Source organism: Octodon degus, unplaced genomic scaffold, assembly GCF_000260255.1.
Source record: "Octodon degus isolate 3935 unplaced genomic scaffold, OctDeg1.0 scaffold00116, whole genome shotgun sequence".
Lineage (NCBI taxonomy): Eukaryota > Metazoa > Chordata > Mammalia > Rodentia > Octodontidae > Octodon > Octodon degus.
Genome location: NW_004524692.1, coordinates 5,052,497 through 5,070,389, shown reverse-complemented (window position 1 = coordinate 5,070,389; position 17,893 = coordinate 5,052,497). Strand labels below are relative to the sequence as shown.

At 38.5% G+C, this 17,893-nt stretch overlaps 1 protein-coding gene and 1 pseudogene across 2 annotated transcripts in view; one reads left to right on the top strand and one right to left on the bottom strand.

The window, feature by feature from the left end:
- Atf6 (activating transcription factor 6) overlaps positions 1–17,893 on the top strand; it is a 274,808-nt gene that overhangs the window by 60,515 nt on the left and 196,400 nt on the right. For both annotated transcript variants that reach the window (XM_023699786.1, XM_012516641.2), the window contains exon 9: positions 792–883. In XM_023699786.1, the coding sequence (XP_023555554.1) occupies positions 792–883 (92 nt within the window). The remainder of the gene's footprint in view (positions 1–791; positions 884–17,893) is intronic.
- LOC101574292 lies at positions 2,441–2,770 on the bottom strand (annotated as a pseudogene).

Genomic DNA, 17,893 nt, shown 5'->3' with positions numbered 1-17,893 from the left:
TTTGTCTTTTTGAGACAAGGTTTTGCTGTGCAGTTCAGGCTGGCCTTGAACTCACTTTGTAACCCAGGCTGGCCTTGAACTCAGGGCAGTCCTCTTGCCTCAGCTTCCCAAGTGCTGGGATTATAGGTGTGCGCTACCACACCCAGCTACAGCATATTTTTTCTTCTTCTTTTTTTTTTTTTCTTTGTGCTGCTTTTGCTGGAAATGAAAACTTAGAAGGCTCCTTTGTGGTCTTTTGAAAAATAGTACTTTTTTAACTTCGAGTTTTGATTATGTTTTAAAGAAAATATATTTATGTAACTATTAAAGAGAATTCTTTTTCTTTTTTTCTTTTTCTTTCTTTCTTTCTTTCTTTTTTTTTTTTTTGCAGAACCGGGGATTGAACTCAGGCCCTTGTACTTGCCAGGCAAGCGCTTATTCTACTGAGCTATCTCCCCGGTCCCCCGAGAATTCTTTTTAAACTTAAAAAAAAATCTTTATTTATTTGGTACAGGGTCTTGTTACACAGTTCAGACTCATAGAAGTCTTCCCGTCTCAGCTTCCCCAGAGCTTGGATTACAAGCATGTGTCACTATGCCTGGTTTCGATGGCTGGCACAGTGTGAACAGGGCTCCAGGGCTGGCACAGCATGTGGTACCAGAGATGGAATCCGAGTCCTTGTGCATGCCATGCAGGCGCTTAGACCACCAAACTATCTCCTCAGCCTAAAGAGGAGAATTCTTATCTTAGATGTTGTCTTTTGTGAGATTGATGTGTAGTTTAATCATATTTCATGTGGTCATTTCCTTCAGAACCAGAGGCTTAAAGTTCCCAGTCCAAAGCGAAGAGCCGTTTGTGTGATGATAGTCTTGGCATTCATAATCCTGAACTATGGACCTATGAGGTAAGTGAATAGGTATTTGTTTTGAATATTGATGCAAAAATTTTAATACTCATTGTTATCCTTTAGCTTTGGTCATAAGCTAAAGGAAAACTGATTTGTTTTGAACAGCATTAGCATCTCAGATGTGTAAAGAATAATTGGACAGGTCATGTCTTCGAAGATTTCTTGATCTAGCTTGGAAGAGAGATTGTTACGTCCTTTTACATAAAGACAGACATGCTATAATGTTGATTAGTATGATAATAGCTATATCAACAAGCTGCTGAAAGAATATAAGTACGTGTGATTTCTTCAGTGTAATAGTTCATGCCATATTAATAGGTCCACAATATATAGTTTTTTTTTTCTCAATGAGTGATAAAAGAATCCTCACTGAGGAATCTGTACCTTGAAGTTTATTACTCGTGTATTTGTGTGCTATTGTGGATTGAACACAGGGCTTTTTATTTTTTATTGTGAGACATGGTCTCATTTAATTGTCCAGGCTGGGCTCAAATTTACAATCTTCTTGTCTCAGCCTCTGAACAGGGTTTAGGTTACAGGTGTGTGCCCTCACGCCCACCTTGTGATAGCAGTTTCCAAAGTAGAAAGGTGTGTCAAGCAGACGGAACAGCATGTTCCCTCATAAAAATGGCACACATTTTCATTAAAAGTTAATGAAACAAACAAAAAGAAAGTAAATGAAACATATGAGGAATGTGTATGAAGCTAAACATATGATCGGAAATAATGTGGGACTAGGTAATAAAGGGCCTAGGCTGCTGTTTTCTACACCGAGACATGCGTATGCTTTTGGATTGGGAGTAAAATAATTAGCTCTTTTTCCTGACTTTCCTCCCTTGGAAAATAGAGGTATAGTTTAAAATTATCTTATACATTTAAATATCAGTTGTTAATAGCGATCATTAATAATTTTATCCTAAAGATTATCTTTTTAGGGATGACTTTTTTATTTTTAAGGTATCTTTGTCTTTATTTTTAATTACTAGAGTAACAGGTTAAAGTAGAATGGTGATTATGAAGATTGAAAAAGGAGAGGGAGCAAAGTAGAAAAAGTGAGCTCAGATTTGGTTAGTGCACACACATGCACAGAGGGAAATATCACAGATTGAAAAATGAAAGACCTTCTTAGCTATCTCTCTCCTTTTTCTTTCTTTTTTTTTTTTTTTTTTTGCGTTTTCTTTTTTTTTTTTTTTTTTTTTTTGCGCCCTGAAGATGCCTTCAGGGCATTTCTGGGTTCCATGAGTATCTGGGTTCGAACCAGAGCATCTTGAGCCTGACTGCTTTGTTTAAGCAGACACTTAAACAACTGAGCTAATGGGCAGGCCCCCTCTTCTTTTTCTTGAGACAGGATCTTATTGTGTAGTTCAGGTTGACCTCCTCCTTCCTCAGCCACCTGATTGCTAGGGTTACAAGTGTGCACCGCCATGCCCAGCCCCTTCAATTCTTTTTTTTTGTAGCAGTCACCTTTTATTGAGCATTAATTCTCACTTAGGCTACGAACAAATTGAGCCATGATTAAGCTGTTCACAGACAGGAGCTGGACAAGGCAGTCACAGGCTAGAATGCAGAGTGCCCTCCACACTGGCCCCTTTTCAGTGGTACTTGCGTCGCCACTCATGTTTGAGTTCCTTGTAAGAAAGGCAGTAGTTGAAAAGGACATAGGCTGCCAGCACCATGTTCACCCCCGCGATGCTCCCTTTCTTCACGTTGATGTACTTGTTGTAATACCGGTAGTAACCTCTCTGAAATGCTCCAGCAATGCCCGTGGGGGAGAAATCCCGCATCAGTATCCAGCTGGGCAGCTCCCCTACTTTCACATCCAAGAGTCTCTTCTCTTTCAATGGTACAACGGAAGCCATCTTGAAGTCCTGATGTTCGCTATAGTGCCCCCTTCAATTCTTTATAAATAACTTTTCCAGATTTCTAAATGAATTACTTATTCAGTCAGAATATATTTATTGAATATTTACTGAGCATTATATATTATGTAAGACCAATGATACTATATTTAGCAAAATAACCTAGTCCTTGTTCTAGTGGAATTTATAATCCAGTACAAGTGAACATATATTATCAAAATAATTATACAAATAAATGCAGAATTACAGCCATATAAGTGCCATGAGATCATGAGACCATATCGTAGGCTTACTTGACCTAATTGGGGAAGTGAAGCATGTTTTCTCTGAGCAAGGGGTGATTAAGTGAATCTTAAATGATTAAGAGTTATTTAGATAAGAAAAAAAAGCCCAGCCTGCTGGTGCCTGCCTGTAATCCCAGTATTTGGGAGTCTGAGGCAGGAGGGTTGCTGTGAGTTTGAGGCCAGCCTGGGGTACAAAATGAGCTCAAAGGCAACCTGAACTGCATAGTGAAACTCTGCCTCAAAAGGATCCCTCTCCCCTAAAAAAAAGATAAAGAACATTTCATATAAAAACAGTATAAATATATGTAAGCTCACATTTATTTGTGTTTTTATGCTTATATTTATATGTTTTAAGAATTTACTTTTTATGTAAGAGATCACACACATGTCATCAGTCTTGTGTTAGTACAGATGCTGCCCTGGAGGCTGGCCTTTGTTGGTCGGCCATCATCACACTCCCCCATCCTCATTAGCACCTTTCATCGTCTGTGGAACTTATATTGTTGTCTTTGTTCTTCTATAGGGATTGGTATCCCCTTTGTTATCTGGTGCTGTAAAATAAAATAAAGTATCTGTGATATGAGTAAGTGAGGATCCTCACCATTAATGTTTTTTGTCCTTTTTTTTTTTTTTTTTTACATCTTTAGTTTTATTTCCCTTTTGAATATTACTTATAGTCATGCTTAAACAATCTTTTCTTTTTGTTGGAATTGATCTAAACTCACTTCAAATTAATTATGCAGCTAGCATTTATATACAACTAATCTCTTGCCATACTTTGGGTGTATTTACTAACTCCCACTCTTGTGTTTTTTTTTTTTTTAATTTTATTTATTTATGTGCGTGTGTGCGTGTGGGGGGGGACAGCTCAGCCCACCAGGGGGCAGAGCTGGCTGGCATGTGGTGCTGGGGGATTGAACCGCGGTCCCTGTGCTTTGCTAAGCTTGTTCTAAGTAGGTGCTTTAGACTACTGAGCCATCTCACCAACCCCTACTCTTGTGTTCTTAAGCCAGAAGAACTTCCTTCTGTCTTTTAGTTCCTTCTTAGTTTTATTTATGATTTTAAGAAATTCTTCTGCTGAGATTCTTGGTATTGTTTTATTCATCCATCCATTTTGCACCAGTTGTGCAATTTGTCAGAGATTTTCTTCCACTTGATGAGGTCTTCTTTGTGCTATTAATTTTTTATGCATATTTCATCCTCGCTGTAAGGTCTTAGTTCATGTTGTCAGATTTTCTTAGTGATAATGTAGTGTTTATCACAGGACACATATGTGTTTATACATGTTCATTCACACTGCTGAAAAACTACGTGCTTTTTTCTTGGTACTAGTGAATAAACTAGGGCTTTGAACATGTTAGGCAAACACTCTGCCACTTAGCTCCGCCCTTAGCTCTTGTGCATGCTTTTAGGCCCTCATTTCTTATTTGATGCTCAGCTAAGATCTTATTTGAGGCTCAGCTAAGATCTTATCTGAGGCTCAGCTATGATCTTGTCTGAGGTACATATCTATTTATTTAGTTAGACATAGAGTACATATTTGTAAAGCACTCATTATTTGCAGGTACTAAGCAAGCAGTAAGGGATGCAGACCTATCCCCAGCACCACATGCCATGCTGGCTCTGCTCCCGGGCACACTGAGATGAGGATTGAGACTGGGCATGGTGGCGAGTGCCTGTAATCCCAGCGCTAGGGAGGCTGAAAACAGGAGGATTTCCACAAGTCTGAGCTGTGTAGTGAGACCTTGTACCAAATACATTTTAAAAAGAGAAAAAAAAAATGCAGCCTACTGAAAGAAGAAGGTATGTGAACAACTGTAGTGTGAGAAAAAATTATGAAAATGGCAGAAAGATACAGGTATTAGAAAAAGAAAGCCTGGGGAGATAGCTCAGTAGAATAAGCGCTTGCTTGGCAAGCACAGGGTCCTGAGTTCAATCCCCAGTACTACAAAAAAAGGAAAAAAAAAAAAAGATTTACAGGGGCTGGGGAGATGGCTCAGTAGAATAAGCGCTTCCCTGGCAAGCTCAAGGGCCTGAGTTCAATCCCCAGTTCCACCAAAAAATAAAAATAAAGAAAGAAAATAAAATTAAAAAAAAAAAGACTTAGAAAAAGATATTTTCTTTATATAACACTTTTTGTACCAAATATATTTGGTTTTCTATACCAAGAAATTCTTCGATTTGCTGGAGATCAATTGAATGTCCTAAAGTTTATTTCTGACACTACTTGGAGTTAGCACAGGTGCTTGTAAGTTGAGGGCTCAGTGCCACAAACTGCCCCTAATATGAATAACCAGTCACACATTCCAGTTTGTCTCCTATAACTTGGGTGTGAATTGGAGTTTCCCAAACTTCCCCTTCACCCTAAGTTTCAATAATTGTCTATTATAGATCATAAGACTTAGGGAAACACTTTACTTAACTATCATTGGTTTATTTTAAAGGATACACAGGGCAAGCCAAATGGAAGAGATACTTAGGATGAGGTACAAAGGAAGTAAGATGTGTTAGAGAGAATACAGTGTCACTTTTGTGAAATTTAGCAAAAATGTACAAACTGAATTTTATGAAGAAACATTATATAAGCCCTAAAGCAAGATATTGTACAAAATGGATAGCTCATGATCTTAAAAAGCGTCAAAGTTGTGAAAGTCAGAGAGAGGCTAAGGAATATTCTGAGACAGGAGGATTAAGGACATGTGTATGGTGTTATGGTTTATCTAGATGTCTCGTATCCCCAAGCCTCATGTATTCAAAGACAGGGCTTTTGAAAGGTGATTGAGGCCAGGGATATAGCTCAGTGGCACAGTGCCTGCCTGGTAAGTGCAAGGTCCTGAGTTCAATGCCTGGTACCAATAAAAAGAAAGGTGATTGGATGATGGGGCATGATAGTTGACTTACTGTTAGGAGGTAAGGCCTAGCAGGGAAGGCATAAAAACACATAAAAACTGCTATGTGTGCAACTCTTTTCTAAGTCTGAAATAATTTCATAAACAAAATTTAAATTTTAAAAAATTTGGACATGTTTCAAAAACCTGTGATAGATAGACAAAAAAATAGAGTAGATCGAAATGAATTCCAAAAGGCAATAACACAATGGGAAAAGGCAATATTTGAAGAATAATAAACTGGAACTTTCTAGGATTGATGAAAGATAAGAATCTCAGATTTGATAGGTTTGGAGTAAAGAAGTACAGAAAAAATCATAAAAATAATCAGGTAATTAAAAAGATAATCCACCTCTAGACAGTTGCTGGTAAGATTGCAGATCATCAGAGGCAAAGAGAGGGGCCGGGGAGGTGGCTCAGTGGAATAAGTGCATTCCTGGCAAGCACAAGGGCCTGAGTTCAATCCCCGGTTCCAAAAAAAAAGGCATCAGAGGCAAGAAGATCTTAGTAACAGCCAAAGCTGGGTGTGGGTGGCCTGTAGACCCAGCTACTCAGGAAGATCACTCAGTTCACAAGCTTGAGACAGCCTGGGGAATGTAGGCGGCCTCATCTTACATATCACCACCACTTCCACAGCTAAAAGGCAAGCGACGTTGCTTACAAGATCATTTTTATTAAACTGGTAGCTGCCTTTTTAATATAATGTTAGCTAGAAATCGGTGGAATGATGACCTCAAAGTTTGAAGAAAAAGAATTCAACATAGGAGTCCCTGTCAAATAAAATCGTCTTTTGTGTAGTTTTTCACCATTTATTTAAAATCTTTAAAGTTACAGTAGCCTGAGGCTATCTGATGACTACTGGTAATGCTGATTAGCAGGCCTAATGAAAAACATTTCTGCAGGATGTGTATATTTTAGGATAGAATGCCACACTACCATTCAGTGTTGGAAATTATTTGAAATAGGCAAAATGCCATAAGATGTGAAATACACAAATGCTGAAATACAGGTAAGATATTATATTTGTGTCTATAGTTGTACTCAAAATGTGTTCATTATGACACCTATTTAGCTGAACTGATTCCTAGGTCCACTGTACTTAGCAGGGCTTTCTCATGGCAGTTGCAGGAATGTAAGACTGATAGATACAAAAAGACACGCATGTGGGCTTGAGGTTTGTAGAATAACAGTGACACAGAGGAGAGTTGGTTTTCTCACAATTATCTAAGGAAACCATCCACCAAAAACGAAAAAGAAAACTGATGGCTGCTATCCCTCATTGTTTTGTTTCAAAAAGGTCAAGCAATTTACACACCCTCTGAATATATGACGATTAATGAACATCTTGCAGCATTTCCCAAGGTTACTGCAGCTTTAGGCAGTTTATTATCTTGGTGTGGTGTTCACAGTTGAAGGAAGGGAAGGGAGTGATTCAGCTCCTTTGTTTCTAACTGTACTAAAGCACTGACAAAACTGAAGCCCTGAGATGGTAAGTTTTTACAACAAAACCAAAGGTGGAGTATATGTTGATGAATTAGGTAGCAAGTATGATGTCACTCAGAATGCAAAGTGTTGTAAATGGTTGTGTTTTACTAGATCCTAAGCATGTACGGCATAAAGAAAATAACAATTTGAAAATATCACAGAGTAATATTTTTAAAGTACTTCACTGGAATTTACAAGAGGTTATTTACAGCAGAGAGAGAATAAAATGTCTGTGCCCAGGGAAATATGCAAAAAAATTGTGGCACACACTGGTGATCTGACAGGTAAATAGGCAGGGACAACATCACAGAGACCTACTATGACAGCAGGAAAACCAAAAGGATGTTAACTGTGCCCTATTAAAAAGGACAGGAAAACAAAGAATACATGCTATCAGTTTTAGTAATTTTTATGCATGGAACATACAGTTGCCATGTGTGAGGACTGCCTTGGTTGTGACAGTTGAAGCAAAGATTATTTCTGTGGTTGACCTTTGTATTTACATTATAGTTCACATAGATTTTTAGTTCTGATGTTATCTTTTAGGTTTTGCAAGCAAGTGAATAGCTGATGTGAAAATGGTGATATCTAAGCTCATTATATATTTGGTATTTTATTTTATTAATATTGATGTAGGACCTCCAAATGATATAGGGGAAATAAACGTAACTCACAGCTGCTAGATGTCTGATATGCTTAGTTCTTGTTCCCCAAAGTCAAAGAGTGAATTCTAAGGAACAGCGGTGGTTAAGAGTAGGAAAAATTATTGGGGAAAAGGAATGGGTGGATAAGAATAGCTCCTGCAAGACAGGAGGGGTCTCTAATGGGTTGCCAATAAGCCTATTTCTCAAAGGAAGTTTCGTAGAGCAAAGTCATGAGCTGGGTATTAATACGTGTCCAAGCTATGATCAACCAATGATATTATAACTGTTTGGCAATACTGATCTAGGGAAGAGGCAGTTCATGTAGCAGGTGTACCTGAATGACATCATGAACCTTGTTTGATAATCTATAGTCTTAGTCTTATAGGATGCCCCAATGAGATACTGATTTATTTATATGGGAAATCTTTTTTTTTTTTTTGGTGGAACTGGGGATTGAACTCAGGCCCTTGCGCTTGCCAGGGAAGCGCTTATTCCATTGAGCCATCTCCCTGGCCCTTATATGGGAAATCTTAAAAAAAAAAAATACAATCTTAAGCTTCTATTAATCTCTAAAGGGAAGTATGTATATCTGGCCATTGGGACTTTAATCTTTCTCAGATGTGTATCCAGCCACAGTTTTGATGTGTTCTTATCTTCTGCATGAACTCCCTTGAGGGTCTAGTTGTGCCTGACTGCCCATAATATTTCTACCTAATAATACCTTATTTTCCTGCTGAGTGCATGTTGTATAGTACAGTAGGAAGCTCTTGACCAAAGAGGAAGACGAGAGGTGTCAAGAATAGCCTGCCACACGTGTGCTGTCAGTGTGAGTGAGACATGTGCATGGAACAGGCAGCTGTCATGTGTGAAGATTGCATTGAGTGTGACAATTAGCAAAAATTTTTATTGTAGCATTATATTGATATTTTTATAGTAATTCATGAGGGACTTATTTTGATGTTTTTTAGGTTTTGTAAGTACACAGCTGATGTGAAAATGTTTATGTTTATTCTAAATGCACATTAAGCATTAATAATTTAATTCTGAGGGCCAGTCAGATAGCTGAGCAGACTAAAATGCCTGCATAGGCAGACTCAGGGAACAGGGTTCTATCCCTGGCTTGCCATGCCAGCCCTGTCCCCAGGGCATGCTGCAACAGCAGTTGAAACTGGGCATGGTGGTGCACAGCTGTAATCCTTGTGCTTGGGAGGCTGAAAACAGGATCACTACGAGTCCAATCTGTGTAGTGAAATCCTGTAGACCCAGTACTAAATACATTAAAAAAAAAAAAAAGAATTTAATTCTGTATTTTATGTTCCTATTAACTACATAATTTAAATATAATAAGAATCTCCTGACAAAACAGCAAGACCAGCAAGATGTCCTCCAAAAAGGCCAGTAAAGCAAAATGCATGTGCTGTCAGTATAAGGGATACCTGTGTGGGAAATTTGCTGTTGTCGTGTGTGAAGGTTATCTTTGGTAGGATAACTGAAGTAAAGATTATTTTTGTTGTAGCATCCTATTGGCATTTTTGTTGTAGTTCATGTAGGAATTGTTCTCTCATTTTTTTAGACTTATACCAAAAAATAGATGTTGAAAATTTTGACGCTTTTTTTTATTAACACTCAAAAATGTTAATGATTCAATAGTTTTTTTGAATTTTTCTGTTACATACTCATTGTTTTATACAATAAAACTCATAAAATTGAAATTAATTATTACAGAAATATTCTAAAGAATGAACATGGGTGTTTTACATCCATGACTATGTACCTTTAACACAAAACTGATGTTGTGCCCCTTAAATAAAATTGAAATTTTAAGCTTTTTAGGTAGCCTTTACCAAAGTGTAATTCAGACTGTATCATTTCAAAAGGCAAAAAAAGGGAAAGCACTAGATTATGGAAAATGTGTAATATGATAGTGGAAATGACTGCAGTAGTTTCAGTAGTCACAGTGAGAGGAAGTGGACTGAACTCTTCATTTATAAGGCAGAGATTGTTGGCGTGAAAGGCGAATAAAGTAAAATTTAGCATTGTACTATGTACAGGAAGAACACTCAAATCATGAGGTTTCAGAAAAGTTGAAAATTAAAGGATGGAAAAAGCAAATAATGTCCAAAAAGAAAGCTTGGATTTTTCTATTGATACCAAACAAATTTCAAGGAGAACAATATTATTAGACATAGTTGCTACACACTGATTTAAAAGTTAAGGTCACCAGGAAGATACAATTCTAAATTTGTATATACCTACACATATAGCTTCAAAACAATGAACAGATCTGTAGGGAGAAACTGCTACAGGAAGAACTTTTTCTTTTTTAAAATGTATTTTCTGGGCCGGGGAGAGGGCCTGAGTTCAATCCCCAGTACCGGAAAAAAAAAAAAAAAAAAGTATTTTCTACAGGGTCTCACTATGCATCTCTGACTTGTAGTTATCCTCCTGTGTTCAGCTTTCCCAGCACTTAGTCTGCTGAGCTATCCCACCAACCCTGGAAGGAAGTTTTGACATATCTCTGAGAGTAGTTGATAGAGTAACACAGATAAGAAAGTCTGCAAAGGTATAGAAAATTGAAATATTATCATTAAGTTTAACCTAATGACCATGGATAAATGTTTCATCTATGGACTCAAAATTTTTTAATCATGTATGGAAATTTTAAAAAATGATTCGTAGTGAATTGCACAAGAAGTCTCAACAAATTTTAGAGACTAACATTAGCCATATTTATTACCAGTTCAACTAAGGAATCAATTTTACAAAAGATGATAAAGAACTCCTAAAAATTAGGAACATAATTCTAAATAACTTATAGATGAAAGAAGAAATCATAATAAAATTACTGCTGAACAGTAATAAAAAGTGCTATTTTTTGCTGAGTTTACATACCTATAATATTCAAATAATGGAACTTAACAAAAAAAAGGGGATACAGATGAATGTCCATTTTGTATCTGTGTATTCAAAGTGGTTAGGATAGATATATAGTTACATTCTCTTAATGAATAGAATGATTTGTTCTAATGGTGTTTGTAAATAGGATATCAAGTCCTTATCTTGTACAGCAATTAACCACTAAGAAGAATGTATGCAGTGTGTTAATTATTGAAAAAAAAAAGTGCTATTTATCTGAACTTGTAGGATGTTAATTGTTTCAAAAAAGTAAATTTCAGTAGAGTTACAATATGCCAATATGTCCTTACGTACAGTTCAAGTTCAGGCTATAAACCCTGTGTAATATGAATGCATGCTTGTGTGGTGTAGCTACTTTTAAAAGGAAAGAATTGTTACCAAACTCAGAAATAGCATGAGCAAGTTTAATTCTTTCTTAGGCTGGACTGAATTCTTATTCTGAAGTTACCCTGTTTACATACAGAACTCACCACATTTTTGTTTGTTGATATATCTGTCTTACTGATATATATGTTGCTTGTGTGTTTCTGGATGCCCTACGTCACAAGCACTATAGAAGTTCAAGACTTCTGACTCCTCAGTCCTGTAGAATCTAGTAATACAGATCTATGATGTTGGGTATATGTATGTATGTTTTTATTTTTGTATATTTATTTGTTTATTTATTTATTTGGTGCAGGGCCTCACTATGCAGCTTGGACTTGTGATCCTCCTGTCTCAGCCTCCCCAGCAATGGGATTACAGGCATGTGTTACCATGCCCAGGTTTTAGTGGCCAGCCAGCATGGCATGCAGTACCAGAGATCAAACCTGGGTCCCTATGCTTGCCAGGCAGGTGCTTAGACTGCTGAGCTATCTCCCTTGTGTATTTTTAAAAAAATTTTATTTATTTGCTATTATTTTTTAAATTGAGAAATAAATATGAATGAGACAGTTTCAAAGTTGATTAATAGGACAGTTTCAATAATCAATACATTGTACATTGTTGTCTTCTTAGTGATTATCCATAGTACAAGAAGCAGACATGATATCCTGTCCAAACACTGTTAGTACACCTCTTTCTTCTCATTGAATTAAGCGAAAGTAGCTGTATATCTGTCCTATTTTGTATATATCTTTCCTTTGTATCCCTTTATTTATTTTTTTGTCCTGTCAGAGGAGGATATTCTATTGGCATCTAAATACTATAGGTGTTTGAATTCAGCTAAACAATCTAACACTGTCTAGTAGTCTATAATATTAGTGGGTTATCCTCAGAAGTTATTGACTTGAGCCTTTTACAGCTCATTGTATTAATATGGCTTTATGTGTATTTGTTTTTAAACAGAAAATTTTCCTCTGGTCATTCTGAAATATGTCCAGGGCTGAAAACTTGTGTGTTGTTTTATGTTTGTATTGAGTAACTTGTATGGAAATTACACATTTGATTATCCATTGAATTAGAAGACAATGCATAGAGGAAATTTTATTAAACCCTCCAGACAGTCACCTCTATACTGACATGTATGTTTTATGTACTTGAGAAAATTCACAGACCTTTAAGTTTGACCAGAACAGTAGCCACAACATAATCCTGTAAGAGGAGTAAGGAATTTTTTTGGCACTTAATACAGCTTATCGATTCTTTTTAATTTATTTCTTTTCTGTTTTAAAGGTTACTATTATTATGATGATTATAATCATTCTCCATTGCCAATAGTACATCAACTTCCCAAGGAAGCATTGTGTATTAAATCTTAAAAATAGATTAACAACTCAAAAAAATATTTAACAAGTTTTTGAAATTGAGGGTGCTTTTTTCCTTGATTGTTCTTGGTTAGATGATGTATCCTCATTATATCTGAAGTTTTTGTGGTTTGAGGCATCAGACATGGTTAAGAAGAATAAATCACACCAGTAAGGGGTCAGCTGCTTTGTGGATTCCTTATGAGACTTTGTTTTTTTTAAAAAAAGATGACCAGAGCATATGGCATATATGAATATAAGTCAACTGGAACTGGTTAGAAATAAAATGTCACTCTCCCAGCATTTGTTTAAATTTCTCAGCTTTTTCATTTTTGTTTACTTTTATTTTTATTCATTTGATACAGGGTTCCCTTATGTGGTGCAGACTCATGGTGATCCTCTGTCTCGGCCTCCACAGCACTGGGATTATACACATGTGCCACCACATCTGGTCTCCGTGGCCAGCTCAGCACACCTGGGGTTCTGGGGCCAGCACAGCATGGGGTACCAGGGATCTAGCCCAGGTCCTTGTGCTTTCCAGGCAGGCGCTTAGACTGCTGAGCTATCTTTACAGCCTTTTTTCATTATTTTATAGGAAAAATTCTAGCTTCTTATCCTAAGATGAGCTTGTCCCTAAATCTGGTCCAATTTTTTTTTTTTTTTTCCAGTTTGGTTGTTGAGCACATTTTGCTGTATGATGTCACTATTGGCTGTAGGTTAGAAGTTCCTGTGTAACTTAGATGTCAGAATTCAAACCACCAAGTGTACATGGTTTTGTTCAGCCAGATTTTAGAACAAAATCTAATGCAAGTTCTTGGCTAAAAATACTTTCCACATTTATCAAAGTGACATATAAACTGAAGAAATACAGTATATTCAAGTATCAGGTGTTCCTGAATCTGGGTTTGCAGAGGGTGGTAGAGCCAAGGGCAGTCCTACTTCAGATAGTTTAATTTAGTCACATTCATCAAAAAATGAATGTTCATCTGGACAGAGTAATTGGTTCTCTTTTCATATAGCCTCTGTAGATTTTGTTCTGTGTTTTAAAGTAGCTTAGAATTGGTGAAGTGCAAGGTTAGGTTTTGAGGGTATGAAAAATTCTGCTGCTGATTTTTTTTTTCTTTTTTTGTGGGACTGGGGATGGAACTCAGGACCCTGCACTTGCCAGGCAAGCACTTATTCTGCTGAGCTATCTCCCCCGGCCCCTCTGCTGCTGATTTTCCCTGTCTTGGTCTTCAAGTCAATTTGTACATAGAGGGCTTCTGCGGAATATCCTAGTGGCTTTATCACACATTCCTGGCTACCTTTCTCCCCAAGCTTCAGTTACTACAGAGAAATCAAAGAAATTGAGAGTTGAAACTACATTCCTTGCTAACTTCCTTCCTTACCTTGAGTAAGTTACTTCACCATGTTCAAGCTGAAAGGAGTGAATGTGGTAACTTCTGGTGCTGTCTGTCTTGAGAGGAGAATACTATTGCTAGGGTTCAAGTTGAATGAATCCTTTGAATTTTTTTTCACAGGACCCATTTTAGCATAAAGCAAGGACCAGTGGATCATTTGTTCAAAATAGCTTTCTCAGCTATGGTTTAAGTACTTAGTACATCTAAGTTAAATTGTGCCTTCTAAACTCTGCAAAACACAAGTAACAAGCAAATAGACAACATAACTTTTTTTTTTTTTTGTATTTTAGGGAAGGGTCTATCGGGTGTTCAGGGTATCACTATTAGATCAGACTCATAGTGATCCACCTGTTTATAGCCTCCCAAGAGCTGGGATTACAGGCGGGTGCCACCACGCCCAGTCTCAAATACTGTCTCAGCATGCCCTGGGGGTGGGGCTGGCACAGCAGACAGGCCTTGGGATTGACCTCCCAACCCACTGCATCTGCTTGCAGGCACTTTAATCTGCTGAGCTATTTGGCCGACCTCAAAATCCGTGTATTTTAGTAGCTTTTTTTTTTCTCCCCAGTTCAGCCCTGCCCTGAGGGTGGGGTTGGTGTGGCTTGTGGTGCTGGAGTGGAACTGTAGTACCCTGTACCTGCCTAAGCTTGCCTAAGCAGGCACTGTAGACTGCTCAGCTATCTCACCAGCCCCTTTAATGGCTTTCTGTTTTATTCATTTTGCCAGAATTCTGATTAAAGCAGCATTACTTGCTTTCTTTTTTCCTTCTTCTTTTCTTTTTTTTTGTAAATTAAAAAGTGAGAGATAAGTGGACATCAGTTATTTGGAAGAAAGGAAGGTGAATAAAATGTTGATTATTCCAGAATCCATATTAACTGTATGTTGATACAGTCTGTGTTTGATTGGTAATTTACTTTTTCTGTTAATTAAGCTATTTATCAGTGGTTCTGCATCACATCATTGTCTAGGCACTTACATGGATGGTTCATTTACTCCTCGTAGTGCCAGAAAGTAGATATTACTATCTCCTTTAACAGGTGAGGAAACTGAAGGCACAGCTATGTGGTGGAGCTAGCTTACCGTCTGCCTGGGGAACTTTGTCTTTGGCGCTGATAGGTTTGAAGTCATGCAGGCAGGGAAAGAAGGAGATTGACAATGAGAGGAATTGGGACTTTATCCAGTAACCTGGCAGTTCTACAGGCTAGGAGTGGCTGTGAAAAGGGAAAGCATTTGGCATATAAGCTGAACGGATTGATCTGAGTTTTAACAGGAAAGAGATACTGCATTTTTTCATGGCAGGGCAGCTGTGGAAATAGCGCAATAGAATGGGCACTTGCCTGGCAAGTGCAAGGGCCTGAATTCAATTACTGGTTCCGCCAAAAAAATTTAAAAATAAATAAATAAATAAATAAATTTATGGCTATATTTTTTGACATTTAGAATCAGAGGCAACCTTTCTCAAGAGAAAGGTATCTTGCAGATTGTTAGGAGAGTGCATGCTATCCGCAGGAGTTGCTTACATGCAAACTTATGAGACAGGGTCTTTCTGTGCAGTTCAGACTGGCCTTGAGCTCACTTTGTAGCCCAGGCTGGTCTTGCGCTCCCAGTGACCCTCCTGCCTCAGCCTCCTGAGTGCTGGGATTATAGGTGTACGCCATCAGGTCTGATTCAAACTTCTTATGTTAAGTATTCATTGTTGTTGGCAATCTAATAAATGTAGCGTATCTATTATCTACTGCTGCATAGCAAACTATGGTGGATTGCCAAGTAGTGGTCAGCTTGTTATACCCAGCTGAACTGAACTAGTGTGGCGCTGGATGTGGGAGGCCCACCTGAGATTGTCGCCAGCAGTATACAAGGCTGTTAGGGAAGCTGGGGAAGCTGTTGGAAGCTGCTGGTTCTCTTGGGCTTTTCTTTTCTTTTCTTTTCTTTTCTTTTCTTTTCTTTTCTTTTCTTTTCTTTTCTTTTCTGTGTTTAGGGCAGGGTCTCCAGGGTCTATAGGGTTTCAGACTCATAGTGATTCTTTTTTCAGCCTCCCAAGTGCTGGGATTACAGGTCCGTGCCACCAAGCCCAGTCTCAGCGTGCCCCAGGAGCAGGGACGGCACAGCACGCCAGGGAACCAGCTGCTGTGCTCTGCCTAAGCAGGCACTTTAGTCCGCTGAGCTATCAGGCTGCCCTCTTGGGCTATTTTGTTGAAGGACCTTGTCATGCTGGCTTTCCTGATGAACTTGACTGTTCTCATTGGAGGAGGAGCTTGGGACCTCATTGTCACTGAGAATGGCTGTGGTTTACTTTGGGAGAGCTCTGGCCCTCCCCTTGAGCATCACTTCCTGGCTCTGGAGGGGAATATGATACCCTACTCAGTGTCCTGGAGAAGCTTGTGATGTTGGCTTTCCTGATGGAAACTCAGTTGTCCTTATCATTGAAGAAGTGTGAGACCTCACTGTTACCGAGGATGACTATGATACTTTTTGGGAAAGCTGTGGTTCTTACCTTGACCTTTGCTTCCTGGCTCTAGTTCAGATCCCAAAGCGTACTACTAATACAGATCCTTCATCCTCCTGGCATAAATTTTCTATCTTCTACCACTGACTTTGGGGCCTTCCTAGTGCAGAGCCATGAAACATGACTGCATGAGACATTGTTGTAGGCTCTAGGCCTCCAGATGGACTCATTGGAGGCATTGCTAGGGCTCTGTGTCTTCAACTAGACTCAAGCAGGACATTATAGTGGGATCATGCCCTCACCTGGATTCTTCGGTCTTTAGCGTGGACTTTATTGTCCACCTTTTGAAACCCCAAACAACTACACAAACCATCCTCAAACAACAGCATCGTCATTTTGCTAAAAAGTTTCTTGGGGCAGCTTGGGGGAGGACTCGCTTTCGATAGCTCACTCACACGGCCAGAGAATTGATTCTGGCATTCAACTGGGACCTGAGCCAGGGCTAAGGGCCAGTTTTCTTGATTTATCAGCTTTGGAGCCTCTCTAGAACTTCTTGGGTTTTTTCACTGTATAGGGGTTGGATTTCTTGTTCCTTTTTTTTTCCTTCAGTATTGGGGATTGAACTCAGGACCTTGAGCATGCCAGCCAGGTGCTTATGCCGCTGAACTGTCTCCCTGGCCCTAAGGGTTGAATTTCAAGGAGAATCACCTTTTGGAGTAGTGCTTACTTTATAATTACTTATTGAAATAATTAAAGAATCTCTGGTGGTTTTCTTGTTCATGTTGGCTCAGTTGGCAAGTTACTCTGTAAAGTGCATGTTTTTACTTAGGGTCTGGTAACCCTTGGCTCTGAGAACTGCTATTTAGAGGGTTCTTTTATCTTCGCTTGAAGGCCTATTTTTCATTCAGCCACATAGCTCTTTCTATTAAATTACCCCCAGTTACTACTAGCCTGTGAGAATCATCTGAACCACTCAATAAACAGAGAAGAAAACCTTTTTAAAGTTTTGAAAGCTCCCTTGGGACTTCTTTGTCCTTCCTTCCTTCCTTCTGTAGTTTAGCTTCAGCTGCGGTGAAAATTAACATAATATTCTGTTCCTGGATAGGGAAATAGTGTAATAATGAGTTTACCTAGTGCTGTTCTTGAGTTGTGGATTAGTTTCCCTAAAATGAAAATATATATTTCTTTCTTCTCTCTCTCTCTCTCTCTCTCTCTCTCTCTCTCTCTCTCTCTCTCTCTCTCTCTCTCTCTCTTTCTGCAAAGCTTTATTCCAGAGGGACTCAGTCCTTCTTGGCAGCTGTCTTCCTCATGGCGGCCAGCATGTTGCTCAGCTACTCACGCTTCCTCTTAGCGCGGATGTG